General features: G+C 32.4%; 1 protein-coding gene across 1 annotated transcript in view; it reads right to left on the reverse strand.

Moving 5' to 3' along the window:
• The window catches only part of LOC134279544 (uncharacterized), a gene marked incomplete at both ends in the record, with an annotated part of 30,929 nt that extends 14,964 nt beyond the window's left edge, over positions 1 to 15,965 (reverse strand). Inside the window, 14 exons of the mRNA XM_062761949.1 lie at positions 2,022 to 2,129; positions 2,903 to 2,977; positions 7,338 to 7,574; positions 11,938 to 11,986; positions 12,307 to 12,410; positions 12,598 to 12,681; positions 12,884 to 13,054; positions 13,276 to 13,395; positions 13,485 to 13,559; positions 13,844 to 14,077; positions 14,190 to 14,235; positions 15,089 to 15,240; positions 15,322 to 15,405; positions 15,822 to 15,965. Coding sequence (XP_062617933.1) covers positions 2,022 to 2,129; positions 2,903 to 2,977; positions 7,338 to 7,574; positions 11,938 to 11,986; positions 12,307 to 12,410; positions 12,598 to 12,681; positions 12,884 to 13,054; positions 13,276 to 13,395; positions 13,485 to 13,559; positions 13,844 to 14,077; positions 14,190 to 14,235; positions 15,089 to 15,240; positions 15,322 to 15,405; positions 15,822 to 15,965 — 1,683 coding nt within the window. The remainder of the gene's footprint in view (positions 1 to 2,021; positions 2,130 to 2,902; positions 2,978 to 7,337; positions 7,575 to 11,937; positions 11,987 to 12,306; positions 12,411 to 12,597; positions 12,682 to 12,883; positions 13,055 to 13,275; positions 13,396 to 13,484; positions 13,560 to 13,843; positions 14,078 to 14,189; positions 14,236 to 15,088; positions 15,241 to 15,321; positions 15,406 to 15,821) is intronic.
• Between the last annotated feature and the right edge of the window lie 1,991 nt (positions 15,966 to 17,956).

The following is a 17,956-nucleotide window of genomic DNA, read 5'->3' on the forward strand; positions in this document are numbered from 1 at the left end:
AAACACGGACCTTCGATATATTAGAGGTGGGATCAGGTGCCATGGAGAAGTGAGCATCCCCTGCTGACCGGTCACACCTGCCGTGTGCTCCTTGTCATGATCGTGAAATAACGGGAAAATCAGTCATCAATTCTGTGTATAAATAATGGACTAACAATTGGTATGAAAAACGTCAGTAAGCATTTGACTCAATGATAATTGTATTTGCTGACAAGGTCATTGTATCGACCATAGAACATAATTGATGACTTTAAACGAGACTGCTGATATTCTTGTGTCATCATATAAACAAAGGTCTGCTAATACTAGTAACGTAGCGCAATTGGTATTGTAAGTTAATTTACGAGTTTGACGTAGGAATGGAAATTACCATTGTTAATTAAAAATACGTCGTCGATATATCTGAAGGTCGAATTGAAGGCCACAGCAAGTTGTTCTTTTCACGCATAAGATTTTGCATAAATTCTGCTTCATATGAATACAAAAATAGGTCTCCTAATAATGGAGCACAATTGGTTCCCATGGGAATTCCAATAGATTGTTGGAAGACCTGGTCTAAAAAAAACTACATAGATATTGTCAATCAGAAACTCAAGCATCTTCTTGATGTCAACTTCAGAGTACTTGTGTGTGCAATCAGAATCTTTTTAACAAAATAATTTTGCAAATGTCCAATGACCAGGTAAGTAAATTTACAAGTTCCATTTTTATTGAAAAAACAGCTGCCAATGATATAAAAAAGCTTGGACTTAAATTTATCCTGGTCAATGGTTGTGTATAAAGTTGAAAAGTCGTAAGTTTTTAAGTTGTTGATTTTGGAGTAATCTTGTGATTTCAAATTGTCCAAAAGTTCTTTGGAATTTTTTAGTATCCACATCTGATTCACACCACTTCTTGAATATATAGCTGCACAGTACTCTTCAAGTTTTCCTTCACTACTGTCAATATTTTAATGAGGAGTAACGAAAGAGGCTTGGTTGAACATTTACTGGAACCCGCAATGTACAGTACCTGGCCATAAGTGAGTCATAATTTTATTTTTACGCTATGTATTTCATTGAAAAACCTATTTTTATAAAAACTTGTTGTGAAGTCAGTTTTAGCTCAATTTTTATGATTTTTTCACTGAAACCTGCAGAATTATTCAAATTTTCTTATCTTAAATGATAAACAAAAGGATACTTAAACCATTGAGATTAAATTATAAAATATTGTCAAGACAAAATTTTCAAACCTCAAATTACTATGATTTCTTAACAAATTGAAGTCTTAAAATTTTGTTTTGCACTTGACCTGTGATTTCTCAGTAATGCATAAAGATAAAACTATTTTGAAATAATGTGAAGAAACTACAACAAATTCTGCATTTTATGGTGTTTTAGACATTAAAAAGAAACAACAATGAATTTTCGGAATCCAATACGTATATTTAAGGTAGTTCAGATTCATTTTGGCTCTGTGGATTATGAAAAATATTTAAAACAGACATTTGACTTCTAAAAATTTCTTCTTTAGAAAAGGAAGTATGAGATTGATTGATTGGTTTTATGTTATTTAACGTCCCTCTCTCGAAATTTTCACTCATATGGAGACGCCACCACTTGCCGGTGGAGGCTACAAATTTTGTCCTATGCTCGGCAATCAGGGCCTTTGAGCAGTGAGGGATTTTTTTCGTGCCAGCACCTACTGCGACACGGGGCCTCGGTTTATACGGTCTCATCCGAAAGACCGGTCTCCACGTAATATAAGGTGTAGTCTTTAACTTAAGATGTGGTGGAATACAAGACTAAACCCTTTTGTGATTAAGAATATTACTTATATTAACCGCGTCAAGTTCTTTATTAGCATATTGAAGTTAAAGTAAAAGACGGATAGTTTTGGCTGCATTTTCTTCCGCAAAACGTGCGGGTTTAAAAAGCCTATGATATGCAATATCCATAATCACAGATCCGAGTCTATATTCTGGTGTCGAGGAATCAAAATTTGGACTTTCCTTTGCATAAAATATGTCCTATACTTACTTCCAAATAAAACCTATTGAGATCCGTATACATAGTAGAATCAGGATTTGAGTATTGACGATCCATATTAACAAACTGATAGATAGTCTCGTTAGAATCACTCTCCACCTAAAAATTAAAAAAAAGTTTACTTAAAATTTAATCCAATAATGTTCATTGAATGTAACATTTCTAATTCAACAAGATGTGTTTGTGAAACACAATGCGCCCGGCGGCAACAAAAATCTAAAAAGCTATTTTAAGCATACTTGCATAGGTCACAGTCAAGGTCACTAGGTCATTGACCTTGAAGTCATTGGAAAGAACTTATATTAGTGGAGTATGCACACCAAATATGAAGTCTCTATCTTTTATGGTTCAAAAGTTATGGTGAAAATTACAAAACCGCTATTTTTAGCATATAGGTCACAGTCAAGGTCACCAGGTCATTGACCTTGGTGTCATTTGAAAGAACTTTATTTGTGTAGTATGCATACTAAATATGAAGTCTCTATCTTTTATGGTTCAAAAGTTATGGCGAAGGTTAAAGTTTGCAGACAGAAAAGTTATTTTTAGCATACAGGTCACATTCAAGGTCACATGGTCATTAATATTAGTGTCAATTGAAAGCACCTTATTAGTAAAGTATGCATACCAAATATGAAGTTTCTGCCTTTCATGGTTCAAAAGTTATGGCGATGGTTAAAGTTTGGGGACAAACAAACAAACAAACAGACAGACAGACAGACAGGACAAAAACAATATACGCCTCGGATCTATCGATCCGGGCGCATAAAAAAACTAAAATGATTACACGTAATATAATTCCCTTCATATACTGATAAACTGAGAATTCGGCAAACGATGTATGCTAAAATATAAACTTAATATATCTTACTCACTTCTATTTGTATTGGTATCATCAGAAAAACACAAACAAATTTGGTGGAAATCAAGATGATCAATGCAAAAACATACTAAAAAAAGAAGAAAAAAAATAATATATTCAAGAATACATGTACTAAAAAGGAAGAAAAATAATATATTCAAGAAGTGATGTCACTAGAATGGAATCTAAGAAACTCTAACGAATGTTTTGAACATTTAATATCTCAAAGGTTTTAAAAATCAGATATGATTTTCTACGCTTCATACAAATTTTCAAATGAGAAGTGAAAAGCAGGCTTTATGGCATCATATACAATTGCTTCGTCAATAAAATCAGAACAGAAAAATATTTATGATTATTTACACATGTACTCTAAAATTAATATTAAAAGGCTTCATTTCTAACACACACTGAATTGTCGGTAGGTTTTCCATTATTTCCCGATCATGACAAAGAGCACAAGATAGTTGTGACCGGTCGGCAAGGGATACTCACTCCTCGATTGCACCCGATTCCACCTCCGGTGCTTTGGAGGCCTTTGTTTGCTCAGCTCCTGTTTTGTATTGTTTAATGGACTTTTGAGCTTGAATGCTATTTGTTATCTACATATATTTCTTTCCTCATCTGTTTTTCAGTAGCTTGCCTCGTTTCAGGAATTTTTTGAACGTGAAACATGCTTTTGCGTATCGAATGAACTTTGAGACATAAATTTCATATGCAGAAATTAATGGTATATGGTACTTAAGGTAGGATTTTTCTCTGGTTTCTGACTAAATGTTCAATGTATATTGGCTTATATCTCTGATATACTCAGTATTTAGATGTAAGAGATTTAAAGGATCATATTTTTCTTTTCTCATCACAATTGTGGAACTTTAAATAGATATGATAAACTGAGTTTAAAATCTAGCAGGAACTATATTTTTGGCGAAATAGTAGCGTATGAAAATATCTTCTTTTTTGATTCTTAAAATTATTGTAGAACAATGAATTTAGTCATAACTTTTACACAATCAAATACTTAAAAGATTTTTCAAATATTACTAAAACTAAAACTAAAATTATTGTAGAAGAATGAATTTAGTCATAATTTTTACACAATCAAATAATTGAAAGATTTTTCAAATGTTAGTTAAATTAATGATAAGGGACTTAAGTTTTAAAATATATTAAATAAATATGATTTTGAAAACAAATTACAATTATATAAGCTTTTAGAAGCTTCCAATCTGAATACAGATATGAGTCAAAAATCCATAGAAAGTGTTTTTACTCTCTTAGTAAATGGTCAAAACTTTTTTGTTTTTGTTTCACTTTGTATCTCTATATGACCTCTTTAACACATGTGAAAATTAGACAATTTAAATATAGGACACATTTAAAAATAATTAATATATCCTAAAAATTTAATAAAAATAGAGAAAATTCGGATTAGCCCAAATCCATTTTTATTAAACTTTTATTAAACTATGTGTTAATTTAGTAATAACATCTTAAATCCTTATATGGTAACATCTTTCTATGCAAAAAGAAAAAAAAAACATTTAATCTTCTGAAAAAGAGGACCGTATTGCATGAATGGAAGAATATTTATTTCATTCTAAAAGTCCAGGTAAAAAGCAAAAGCCTTGACGTGACCTTGACTGTAATAAGAAATGGCCAAAACTAATCTAACTTATACCATCACTTAGTGATATTGTTTTCTTGATTCAGTGATAATTTCTATAATTTTTAAATACAAGAAACAAGTTTTGTGTGAGAAGAATCCTACCTTTACGAGGGGTGTTCAATAAATAATGTCATTGGGGCTCAGAAAGAAGCAAACGACGCTTTTCAATGATTTAGTCTTCATGATTTTACTTATTAATCTATTTCAATTCAAACACTTGTCCGTAACATTTTTTAACCATTTTCTGATTGTTTTTAGAACTCATTTTTGGGTATGACCCTTAGTATACTGGAAAATGGCAAATCCAATGATTTCCTGGACTTGTTTTTTCCTTCTGAAACGTGTTTTATTCAAATTTGGAAATAGAAACAAGTCAAAAGATCAAAGATCTGGCAAATATTGTTAATGTGAAAAACATTAACTTTCTGTTTAGCCCGTAAACCCCTTTACTCTTTAGGACCAGCGGATTTAAACGCTGTCATGAAGACATTCAATGTAGTTGATTCCTGATTCTGGGTCCTTTCTCTGATAAACCTTTCGATTTCTTTGCTAAAAAAACTGCTTTCTAGACACTTCCAGATATTAACTGTCTCCCCGAATACGAATTTGAAAAATAATACCACAAATATTTAAGAAAATTGCATAGAAATCTGTTTTTGTGCTCTTGTATACCTTTGCTCTTGACAGACCTTTTCCGTTTTTATCAAGTACATCTTATGGTAAATTTTGTTTTAATGGTTTTAAGCAATAGATTCATGTTCCAATATCTGTTTGAATATAAAACAAACGTGGATTATTACAATTACTGATATTTTAAAATAATTGTTAAGACTTTTGTACACGCTGTCGTTTTCACTAATTTTTCAAAATACAGGGTGACCTTAGAGTACCAAGCTTAATTACTGTCAAACGTTTCTTAAAAACAGTGTAAACTACTCCCGATATGATGTCTATCAAATTTTCTATGTGTCTTAAAGTCAATCATACAACATCAAATATTATTTGTTGAAATTTGGCAAACAGTACATAAGTTGTTATAATTTTTGTTGGCAAGGAGGGTACCCATTTTTGATGCCCATTATATAAATTTTTATCTTTGAAATCCACATGCTAATTTGTCTATAAAACAGGCATCGGTTGCTGTAAATGTCACATATTTCAGTGAATATTTCTTTGGGATTTTTAACAAGTTTTACAGCAGCTTTAATGTTGCTTTTATTTTCACTCTAGTTTACTGATTCTTCACCATTCATTTATAATGCAGTGTCTCGAGTAGCCCTTGTTTCCCAGCTTCTCACGTTAAAACTACGTGATGAAAAGTGGTCACATAAACTGTTATTAATTCATTAAAGATTCAATAATTAGAGAAAGTCAAGCTTTATGTCATATGACTACTATGATGTATGTAATCGAGCTAATGACATTATTTATTGAACGCCCCTCGTAATAAGGGAAGTTCACTATGGAATAGTTGAGGTCATCAAGTTAATTATAAGTTTTTGTTGTAAGGTTTCTTATGTCTTTTTCTAAAAATAATAATACTATACAAACATGAAACGGACGTTTCAATCTTTGTGGTATTTCTTATTTCAAGATGATGTGGAGGATATTCAATGTTTTGCATTTGAATATGGAATTTATTTCACGAGTGGGACAGGATTTTTTATATTTTCACGAGTGCGAAGCAAATCCTGTCTCACGAGTGAAATAAATTCCATATTCAACTACAAAACATTGAATTTTCTGTTTATTACATTTTTAAAAAAAAACGTTCTTTGATTTTTCCTTTGCCCCTGTCTTTTTGTAATACAGTCATGGGCTCGTGACGTCATAGTTGAGCGGTTGAGACGTCATAGCTAAGTGAGGTGAAAACACTGTAAACATGAATTTGACAACATATTTTTGGTAATTTTGACAGTTTTATTCGCTGTCAAAATGGTTTAATTATTTCCATCTATCTCACATTAGGTCAAGGAAGATTTTTTTTTTACAGAAATCTTCATTATGAGAAAGGAAATCGAGAGTTTTCCCGCACTTCTGATATTCGTCACACTGTGACAGGATATCATTTTGCTATCCTTTCACACTGTGACAGGATATCATTTTTATTCAGTGAATATTTTACAGTATTTCACGGGTAAAAATGTAATAAAGGGATATATTGGATCAACGAAGAAATGCATGTTGTAAATATATATTTAAATGTTGAATTGAGGGTCACAGCTAGACTTCTTTTACATGCAGAATTCGAAATACAAGCCCTTACAGCGGCCTTCACATTTGTTAAACATTTGGATGTTTACTGACTATAAACGATAAAAGGCAATTACTTAGTAATAACTAATCGGCATGGTAAACATCATGTCAAAAAAGCTAGCACGCTCTGAGTACAATCAAATTTTAAACTGAGACTAGCTTCTTACAACTAGGTTGACGATGTTAGAATTCTAACAACTTTACATAGAGTCATTTTTTTTTTGCAAATCCAACGATCGCTATCATAACCTGGGTCTAATTTTTGTCCGATGTGATTAATCTTTATTAATAAGGCATTGTTTTCAAAATAAAATTTGATTATGGATTGCTACGTCTACTTAATCGAAACACAGCGCTCACTGTGGGTACGTACGACTAACAGTGGCTACTTTTTTCTCCTACCTTCCAGATCTCCTGATACTTCAAAGGCTTTGTGATTTGGAGGACCTTTTTTCTTATCAAAAATTTTACACTGTAAACTGTTTTATTACATTTGTTTATAAGTCAACAAAATAAAACTTACAAATTTTATTCTGACTTCGCTCCGTATGTCTCTGAACAGCTCTGACAGTCCAACAAGACCAAGAGCCATCGATAAAACACCCAAGACGATGAGGGAAAGGTACATGGCTTCCACAATGTCAATGAAGTTAACACCTCTTAGGTAAATGTACTTGTATACGTGGTAAACGTTAATCCCCGTCATCTTACTGTCATACATCAAAACAATTCCTAATAGCAGCATACTAAGCGATGACAACTGAAAATATATAGTTAATAATTAACTTTAGATTTACTCTGTTTCAAATGAACAAAGTGTTGTTTGAAGTCATATAACCGAGAACGTAATGGATGGCGACATGGCATCTATAGGAGTTTATTTACATCTCGGGGATTACTTAAGTTTATACTTAACATAATAACTATAATAATAACTGTAAAATAAATCAAAATTGTATTTCAATAACCATAACATCATCGTTCTTGGAATAGAAATTCGATAAAAAACGTAATGTATTAGATATATTCAATAAATATTGCATCAACACTTTTTTCTGTCATTGCTAACTAAGGTAACAGTTTATCAAAACTGAAATCAACAATACACAAAACCATATACAGTGATACCTGTCTAATTCTTGAATCCCCTTTTTTGATTCCTATTTTTTCAAGTAAAACTTCTTTTCATTTAGAAACTAAACAACAAGGGTGCACATAAAACTTTTAGCGAACTGCTTAAAAAGCTAAAAAATAAGCCAGAATTACCACCCCGCTAAAAACAAGAGGCCCATGGGCCTTATAGGGCACCCTTGCTTATCAAAAATATTTGATTAATACAAAGTAGGTTTCAATCAATTAATTCATTTTCAGTATAAGTAGAGCCCCCCACCACCCTCTATGGTACCCCTGACCCAGGGGTGTGGAAATTCACAATTCAGGAAGAATGGCCCTTGCTCATCATAGCTACATGTATATAGGTAGTTCATCTGCTTAATCCCCAGGAGCAGAGAAGAAGATTTTCAAACTTTTTTTGCATTTTCTCTATATAACCAATAGAGCCCCGTCCTAACAATAGAACCCCTGACCCTGGGGCCATAAAATTCACAAAGGCATTCTTCCTCATCATGACTATGTACTTATTGAGTTTATTTAATACCCAGGAACAGAGAAGAAGATTTTAAAAGAAATAATGTATTTTCTCTATATAATCAATAGAGCCCCACCCTAACACCCGGACCCCTGACCCTGGGGCCATGAAATTCACAATTTTGAAAGAAGCATTCTTGCTCATCATAACTATAAACTTAGTTAATTCGTTGAATACCAAGCAGCAGAGAAGAAGATTTTCAAACAAATTCTGCATTTTCTCTATATAATCAATAGAGCCCCCCCCTACACTAGAACCCCTGACCCTGGGGCCATGAAATTCACAATTTTACAAAAGGCATTCTTTCTCGTCATAATTATGTCTTTAGTTAGTTTATTTAATACCCAGGAGCAGAGAAGAAGATTTTTAAAGAAATAATGCATTTTCACTATATAATCAATAGAGCCCCACCCTAACACTAGAACCCCTGACCCTGGGGCCATATAATTCACAATTTTGGAAGAGGCATTCTTCCTCACCATAACTATATACTTTGTTAATTCGTTGAATACCAAGCAGCAGAGAAGAAGATTTTCAAACAATTTCTGTATTTTCTCTATATAATCAATAGAGCCCCACCCTAACACCCGGACCCCTGACCCTGGGGCCATAAAATTCACAACTTTGGAAGAGGCATTCTTGCTCATCATAACTATATACTTAGTTAATTCTTTGAATACCCAAGAGCAGAGAAGAAGATTTTCAAACAAATTCTGCATTTTCTCTATATAATCGATAGAGCCCCCCCCCCTTACACTAGAACCCCTGACCCTGGGGCCATGAAATTCACAATTTTGTAAAAGGCATTCTTGCTCATCATAATTATGTCTTTAATTAGTTTATTTAATACCCAGGAGCAGAGAAGAAGATTTTTAAAGAAATAATGCATTTTTCACTATATGATCAATAGAGCCCCGCCCTAGCACTAGAACCCCTGACCCTGGGGCCATGAATTTCACAATTTTGGTAGAGGACTCAATGGTCATTACATTCATGCTAACAGTTTGATTGCTTGATGTCCAGGAGTAAAGAAGAAGATTTTTAAAGATTGCACTGATTTTAGTGGTTTTGGCCCCACCCCACAGGCCCCAGGGGGGCAGGGACCATGAAATTCACAATTTTTGTTCCCCTTCACCCATAGATGCTTTGTGTAAAATTTGGTGGAAATTGGTTGAGTGGTTGCAGAGAAGAAGCTGAAAATGTTCAAATGTTAACACACGACGACGGACGAAAACGGATAGCAATAGGTCACCTGAGTTTACTCAGGTGACCTAAAAATTCCCGAACACCGTACAGTGCCCAACCCTTCACATTTTCTCGAATTATTTTTTAGCATTAACACAATTGTATTTAAAAGTTTTCCCGGCTTTAGAAATGATATCCGAAAATTAACCATATACTAGAGTTTTTCGAAAAGTTCGTAGACAATGTAAATCTTCGTTATATTACTCACTAGACATTTAAAATAATCACAATGTGCAAAAATATTTGTTTTGTTGATGTGTGAGGTTTCATTACATTCGATTTAACAGATATCAATTTACCTAATTTTAAAATCTACATGTTTTGTACCCGCGGAGCACACTTAGTGAAATGTAACGTACAAAAATATCTAGTCAAGAATTTCTAATGAAAAATACTATCCCTATACATTTCAAGCAGTACAATCCAATCGCCACCCATTAAATCCTTTTCTAATACTTTACATTTTTAAATATATAAGAATTGCTCTCGTTGTATAATTTCCTTTGTTAATTTTTAAATTTCTTATATTACTCAACTCTGCTTTCACAAAGCAAAATATTAATAATTTGGAGTGCGAATAAATGTAACAATTCTAAATTCAAATATCAAGGTTGTTTTTTCTCGATTTTACAGAGAATATGACTACAGACGATATCTTTGTGCATTGTTTGTAACTTACTAAATTTTGACATTCTCCCCGATTCGATTTTTGCATTTTTAGAATCTGAATAAGATTTTGAATAAATTGTGACATTTAAAAAAATGATACAAATCTGAAAATCTCATCTGAGATCATTTATGGAATGTTTTTAAGTTTTGTGTGAGTTATTGGTGTGTGAATCACACAGACTTGTCACGTACATGTAGGCATATTACATGAAGCGCACAAGCGCTTCTTGAAAAATATGCCTACGTGCAAGTCTGTGTGATTCTCACACCAATAATTCACACTAAACTTTAAAAAAAAACAACTATTATTTATATTTTCATTTTACATGTGTGGAAGCAACTAAAATATACTTATTATTTGAATTTCTCGCTGCTCTATATCGTTGCATTTTTACTAACGTCGCTGTATCCTCTTTGTGACGTCGCGTTAACGCACGTTTCTCCGTGTATATACATGTACAATGAAGCGCATTGAAGTGGTAAAATTTTCCGTCTGGATAAAACGTTCTGAGTCATTTTTGAACGTCAATTACAACGTAATGACACGCCCATATTTTTAGAAACGAGAAAGAAATATTGAATTTCGTCGTTATGTTTAGAACACCCCATTCTTTGCGACTAGCAACATGAGTTACACTGAAATGGAGCTTTAAAAAAATTAGAAGAGAGAGTTAGAGACTCTCCGCTTCTGTAAAACACAAATTGAAACGAATATGTACATATTTTTGAACTTATCATGTCTATTGAAGTTACCACAATACATGTTTCGGTCAAAGAGGTGTTTACTCGGTACATGTATTTATTTAGACCGTCAATTTGATTGGCTATTATATTTATGGAAAACCTGTTCTACAATTATTCGAATAAACAAATTGAGCGTTTTATCGATTTCTAAAAAAATGGGCGTGTCAAAAGATGACAATAAATGTTCTAAAGATAGCTCAAAACGTTCCATTCGAACGGAAAATTTTACAACGTTAATGCGCTTCATTGTACTTCTACGCGTGAGGATACACGAAAAAGGTATTCAAATCCATTTCAATGTTTGATTAGTAGAAAAACAGAGCTAATGTAAATAGTTGAATTTAGTGTTTAAATATTTCTATCAAATTTGGATAACATATAACGTCAAATAAAAAGGATATGACAGAAGTCCACGAACTTTTCGAACAACCCCCGCACTGTAGTATTTAGCTCCTATTCCTGATATTCATTTACCCTCCAAAGGTTCCAACGGTCGTTTGTGATTGCGGACATCGAAATCGGAATCTTTCTTGAAAACCGATATTCCAAAACGATAAAAGACTATTTCGGAACTATGAAAGGTAAAAACAGTATAAATAGTTGAAGTATAACTTATAATTAATTAACGGATACCGTTCTAAAAGTGGGGGGAAGCATAAACTTCAAGAAATAATACCAAAAGAGAGCTACAAAAAAAAGCGGCGGTGAAAAAAAGATTTCTAAGCTTGGATTTGTAGCTTTTTACTTTATCTGTCCAAATTTTCTCAAGCAGAGAGCTACAGTTTTGCAGCTACATGTACTTCTACTGGTGACTTACCGTTGAAAGGAAACTGAATAAAGTCCTCCATTCTAGAATCAAAATTTCCCTTCAAAATAAACGTTAAAATGCTAAATCACTTCTCAAAGAAAAGTACAGTTAATGTGTAATACATATAGTTGAAAAATATGTTCTTAAGAAAGATTTTGATCATTAATTTTTAATTTTTTTAATTTCAGTATGTTTAACGAAGCCTCATCCTAAAGCTCGACCTATGGATTTCAATTTTTTAGTAAAATATAAGTATTTAATAAAACCATACAATCAGTCTGCCTGCTAGATATCAAATGAAATAGGAAAGTCTAAATGCATTTCAATACATTACATAGTTGTGAAGATATTACCACATACATAAAAAAAGTCTCATACCTCCATCCTCTTTTAGTTTTAAACAGATTAAAGTACTTGTCTGACTGAAGAGGGACAAATTGAAGTTTTGTTATCCTATATATGATGAGACCTAGTTGAACAATCTGTAGGAAAATAAATCTCAGAGTTAAATGTATTCATTATTAAAATAAAATTTCACTGAGGGTTGATGTAAGTAGAGAGATTACTTCAAACAAAGACTGCTTAAAACAAACCCTCTCAATTGACATTTCACAAGGATATTTATCAGTAATTACGGATACTTTTCATAAAAGGATAGCTGATACATACCAAGAGAAATATTGTCAATCCACTACAGGAGAAGAAGGTATTGCTGTAGGCATCTAGTCTTGTCAGCAGGGCATCTTTACAGGACTAATGAGAATAAATCAACTGTTTGTACTAGTACTTCAAATATAGCCCAAAATACTTACTTTAAATTTTTTTTCCGAACAAAGTTGTAATACTACACAGAACACAAACATTCTGTTCCCGCCGATAGTTTAGTTTGCATTTGAAAAGTTATAACTTATTTACAAATATCAAATTTAGTTTCATCATTTTAATGTCTACTCACCGTGTTAAAGGACATGTCCAGATCTACTAAATCTGTGCAATCATCGTTATTGGTTCTATACGGTTCCGTTAACGGATTTTCTTTACAGCAGAAAATAGGTATCTCATCATTACCAGACAGATAAGAAGCCAATTCACTACCTTCATGATCAGCCACCCCACAACATTCCGCCTGGAAGTAGAAATTGTAACAGTATGAACGCTGATGGGAGGGCGACCAAAATTTCGTTCTTAGTGTCCATTCTTCTTGAGGACAGAAGTAAATTGCGACTCAAAATAAATGTGTGCTGACTTCTTTGCTTATCACATTTTTAACTTTAAAAAATACATAAAATAAATCTATTCGATACTTAGCCAATCACTGTATAATTATTGTATGTAAATTATAGATACCACAGCAAACAGGTTGCTCCAAGCTCCATAGGAGCTGTATGAATACACATACGATAAGTGCGGGTTGTATTTATGGTTCTCGAGGAACAATTTCATCTCATCTTCCATTCTATAACTAATCTGTAATTTAGAAGAATTCAGTAAAAAGAAATGTTAACATAAAACCTATCATAAGCATTTAAATAATATATATGACTGAAGCCGAATACCGTGTCTTTTATTTTCCCCCACAGACCAGTACCAATGATCATCAAAGCTAAAACAATACCGACAAGGATTGCTTGCTGCAATATCAAAAAAGCATATTTAATAAGAAATTTGGTTCTAATGGACTGGGAACTGAATTTGTGACTATAGGTGATACATGTATCTTTTTTCACTTGTAAACTTATACAATTATCTATGCAAAGTACATTTTTGGCCAAAAAAATAGCACGACCATATTACTGGTAGATCATGTACCATAACATAAATATGTTTAATCACTGGCTGTATTTTTTTTATTTCAGAACAGCAATTTCAATAGGCTTTCAATATCAACAATAAATAAATAAAACTCTTAACTTACTGTGACGTGCAAGCATTTTGAATTTTTCCTGAGTGTGAACATCCCAATTCCACAAAAAATGATAAGAATTATTCCACAAGAAAACATGTAGGCACACAATGATGTTCTGATATGATAGAAGTTCAGTCCGTCAAATGATAGGTTGCTGAATATTACATCATCAATGATATCATGGTTAAAAACTTTATCATAGCTGAGGAATATCCCCTCCATTATGAAAACACCACCGAATAGCTGAAAAAAAATGTAAATTACATGTACTTGTATTATAATATACACTGGAATATGGAAAGTCTTTTTTACAATTCAATTTCATATGTTCGAACGAAGTAAAAGATGTACTAACAACAGACAGAACTGCAGCAATCATCAGAATCAAGCATGGGAAATCGCTAAAAAAGAAAAGTTTCAATTCGTAGTTTTTGATAGTGGTGATCTTCCGTCTTAAAATGGGACATATGTCAAATAAAAAAAAGTCAATGAAATGGCGTTGATAATTAATGCATAAAAACATGGCGAGAGTTCTACAAATGTGTTCGTACCTTTTATATTTTGGTGTCCAGCAACTTGAATACTAGAGAAATTTACATACGCAGTAGATGTGGCAAGATTTGATAAGACTATAGCAAGACTGTTTATAATTTAGGAAAATAAATCGAAATTTAATATGAAGATGACGAAGAGTTATAGATCTAGCTTAGAAATGACTAGCACGCACGCGTAGAAATGATAAATAGAGTAGTTATATTTAATACTCTAAAATATCACTGAAAATGCATTTCAATCTTTCCAATATCTTCCATGTAGTTAATTAGTAATTTAATAACGTCTGTTTTCTTTTTTTTTTCTTATGGTACAAGCGACAGCTTCTCTCTATGTATTTTTTTCTATACACTACTTATTACATGCATCGTATCTTCGTAACGTGGAAAAATCAGTTGATTTCTTAATAAGGTCTTGGGTGATCTTCCTCAATTTCTAAACTTTGCAATTTATTAAAATAAAAGAACCTATAATTATTTAATTGCTTTCTTTGCGTTAAATATTGCATCGTAAAACCATGTGTTCGAAGTAAGACCGTAACTAGAAGCGTCCTAAGATTTGGACAGTGTGTCCCAGCATTTAAAAAAAAGTTAAAAAAAAGCTTAATTTAAATGAAATTTTATTCCAAGGAAGGATGAACTTTTCTGTAATATTTCTGTGTACGCACACAATTAACTTAATTAATTAATGTAATTAACTTACCTTGTGCAATACTGAAAACATCGTTTGCAGATGCCTTTGTTTTCCTCATCCCTGGGTGTCTCAGGGGAATCGTTCTTTAGAATGTTTTTGTCATGAACATCTTTTGAAGGCAAAGAACTTATTTGGAAAATTGTGAACAAAACAGATAAACCCTGAAATATAACAGGTAATTACAAAATATTAAGTCGTAGTAACGCTTTTAACTTCATGATTTAAAAGTTAAAATCACTTACCCCAAAAAGAATTGAAATGGAAATGGCAATAAAAAAGCCGGTGGTATAAAACCCCAAAACAGTAGGTATTTTATCCAGGCAACCCTACAATAACAAACATATATCTATATTATTTGTTTAAGGTCATATAAAAGAGGTATTTTTTAATTTTGTGTTGATTTTCATATCTTACACAATTTCACAATTGTGTCAGATCTCCCAGTGTGTATTTATTTTTGCTTGCTTTGCAAAACAGACATAATATATTTGATTTATAATTATGGCGAAAAATCATCTAAAGAATACATTGAAAATCTATTAGCCTTTCTGTCACTAGTATTCATTTTAATGAGAGAATTGCGACTACTTAAATAGATTTAAGTCTGTGTAAATTTACTTAATGACTTTTCTGGTTAATTTAAACTTTAAAGGTATGACATTCAACAAAGAGATGTCCAGGAAAGAAGAGAACTAAACCTGGAAGGTGATTGAAAGTTTAACGAATGTTAAAAGAATTTTACCGTTTGTTCAAAATAGCAATTAGTATCGGAGTATATTTGGCTATTCTGAGTTTGGTAGAGTGTGTGACAACATGTGTATGGAGGTGAAGAGCAGGAAACTAGATTACAGAAATCACTGCTAGAGTTCAGTCCACAACACTGCAGCTAGAAAGAAATGAGACAAAAATATTATACATGGCATAATCACAAAGTCTCTTCAAGAAGAAAAGAAATGAACAAAGTGAGGGAAAAAACAAAATAAAACAAGATGTGTTTTTGAAACACTATGCGCCCGGCGTCAACAAAGTTCGAAAAAGCTATTTTTAGCATATAGGTCACAGTCAAGGTCACAAGGTCATTGACCTTGGTGTTGTTTGTAAGAACTTTATTAGTGGGGTATGCATACTAAATATGAAGTCTCTATCTCTTATGGTTCAAAAGCTATGGCAAAAAGTGGAAAAAGCTATTTTTAGCATATAGGTCACAGTCAAGGTCACATGGTCATTGACCTTGGTGTTGTTTGAAAGAACTTTATTAGTGGAGTATGCATACTAAATATAAAGTCCCTATCTCCTATGGTTCAAAAGTTATGGCAAAAAGTGGAAAAAGCTATTTTTAGCATATACCGTAGGTCACAGTCAAGGTCACAAGGTCATTGACTTTGATGTCAACTGAAGGAACTTTATTAGTGGAGTATGCATACTAAATATGAAGTTTCTATCTCTTATGGTTCAAAAGTTATGACAAACAGTTGAAAAAGCTATTTTTAGCATATAGGTCACAGACAAGGTCACAAGGTCATTGACCTTGATGTCATTTGAAAGGACTTTATTAGAGGAGTATGCATACTAAATATGAAGTCCCTATCTCCTATGGTTCAAAAGTTATGGCAAAAAGTGGAAAAAGTTATTTTTAGCATATAGGTCACAGTCAAGGTCATATGGTCATTGACCTTGATGTCATTTGAAAGAACTTTATTAGAGGAGTATGCACACCAAATATGAAGTCTCTATCTCTTACGGTTCAAAAGTTTTGGCGAAGGTTAAAGTTGACAACAGACAGACAGACAAACAGACAAACAGATAAACAGACAAACAGACAAACAGACAGGACAAAAACAATATGCACCCCGAAAAAATTCGGGCGCATAAAAATTATGCATATTAAATAATCAGACCTATAACACTGTTTTAGCTAACATACCCAGGGAAGTTTCTGATCAGAGGAGGTAATTTTAAAGCAGTATGAACTACAGGGCTTTCTTCAAGACTTCCTACACAGTTCCTTTGGTTTGAAAAAACTTCAAACTGTTCAAATACAGGACGTAACTAGGGTTCAAACGCCATAATTATAACTTCATTATTTTATAAGAAATGTTCAGAAGAACCCTTGGATATAAAGCCACGGCTAATTCTTATAACCTTAGAATTAATATGTAGCAGTGTGTTTTTAATTGTATATATTATAAAACATACAATATGGAATAAATAGGGGTATTATTGATATACCGGGTAAATGAAATTGAGTTTAATATAAAACTTAGATCCACCCCTTTACAAATACTTGTGAGCGATAAAGTTCAAGGTCATTCTCTTGGGGTTCTGTCTTTTTATTGGTTGTGGTTCTGAGTAGTTCTCAGATGCTTTAGTCAGACAACTCAGAGGTTTTGGCCAGGTTGGCATTGTTAAACTTTACAGAATTATTTAGACAAAGAATTTTATGACTTTGGAAGACTTGAGACCTTTAGACCAGACCTGGAAGTAAGTATCTACTTTATTAACATTCTATATCTTTATAATATTTATATTTAGCTAATATCACTGTTTGTAAGAAGAGTGAAAGTTTAAAATATAAATTAAAGCTTAATCTTCAGTTTATCATCTCAGAGAATATATTTATTTGAATCATGAGTATTGTATTATATATAGTACAGATGAGAGTATTTCTTATTAGATATGTAAGCTGAAGCATCCAGTTGTTTTTGGTGTTTTATGGAATGGGCCTTGTCCCATAGATAGGTAATAAGCATATGTTACCTTTTGTATATTTTAAAGTTGTAATATTGTATCATTACATTAATTGAAATGTGATTGTAAAATATATCTGTAGAAATTAACTGTACAGTGATTTATTTGTAAGCTAAATATTTAAATTAA

Source organism: Saccostrea cucullata, unplaced genomic scaffold (assembly GCF_032062105.1).
Source record: "Saccostrea cucullata isolate Sc308-1 unplaced genomic scaffold, CSIRO_AGI_Scuc_v1 ctg9061, whole genome shotgun sequence".
Taxonomy (NCBI): Eukaryota; Metazoa; Mollusca; class Bivalvia; order Ostreida; family Ostreidae; genus Saccostrea; species Saccostrea cuccullata.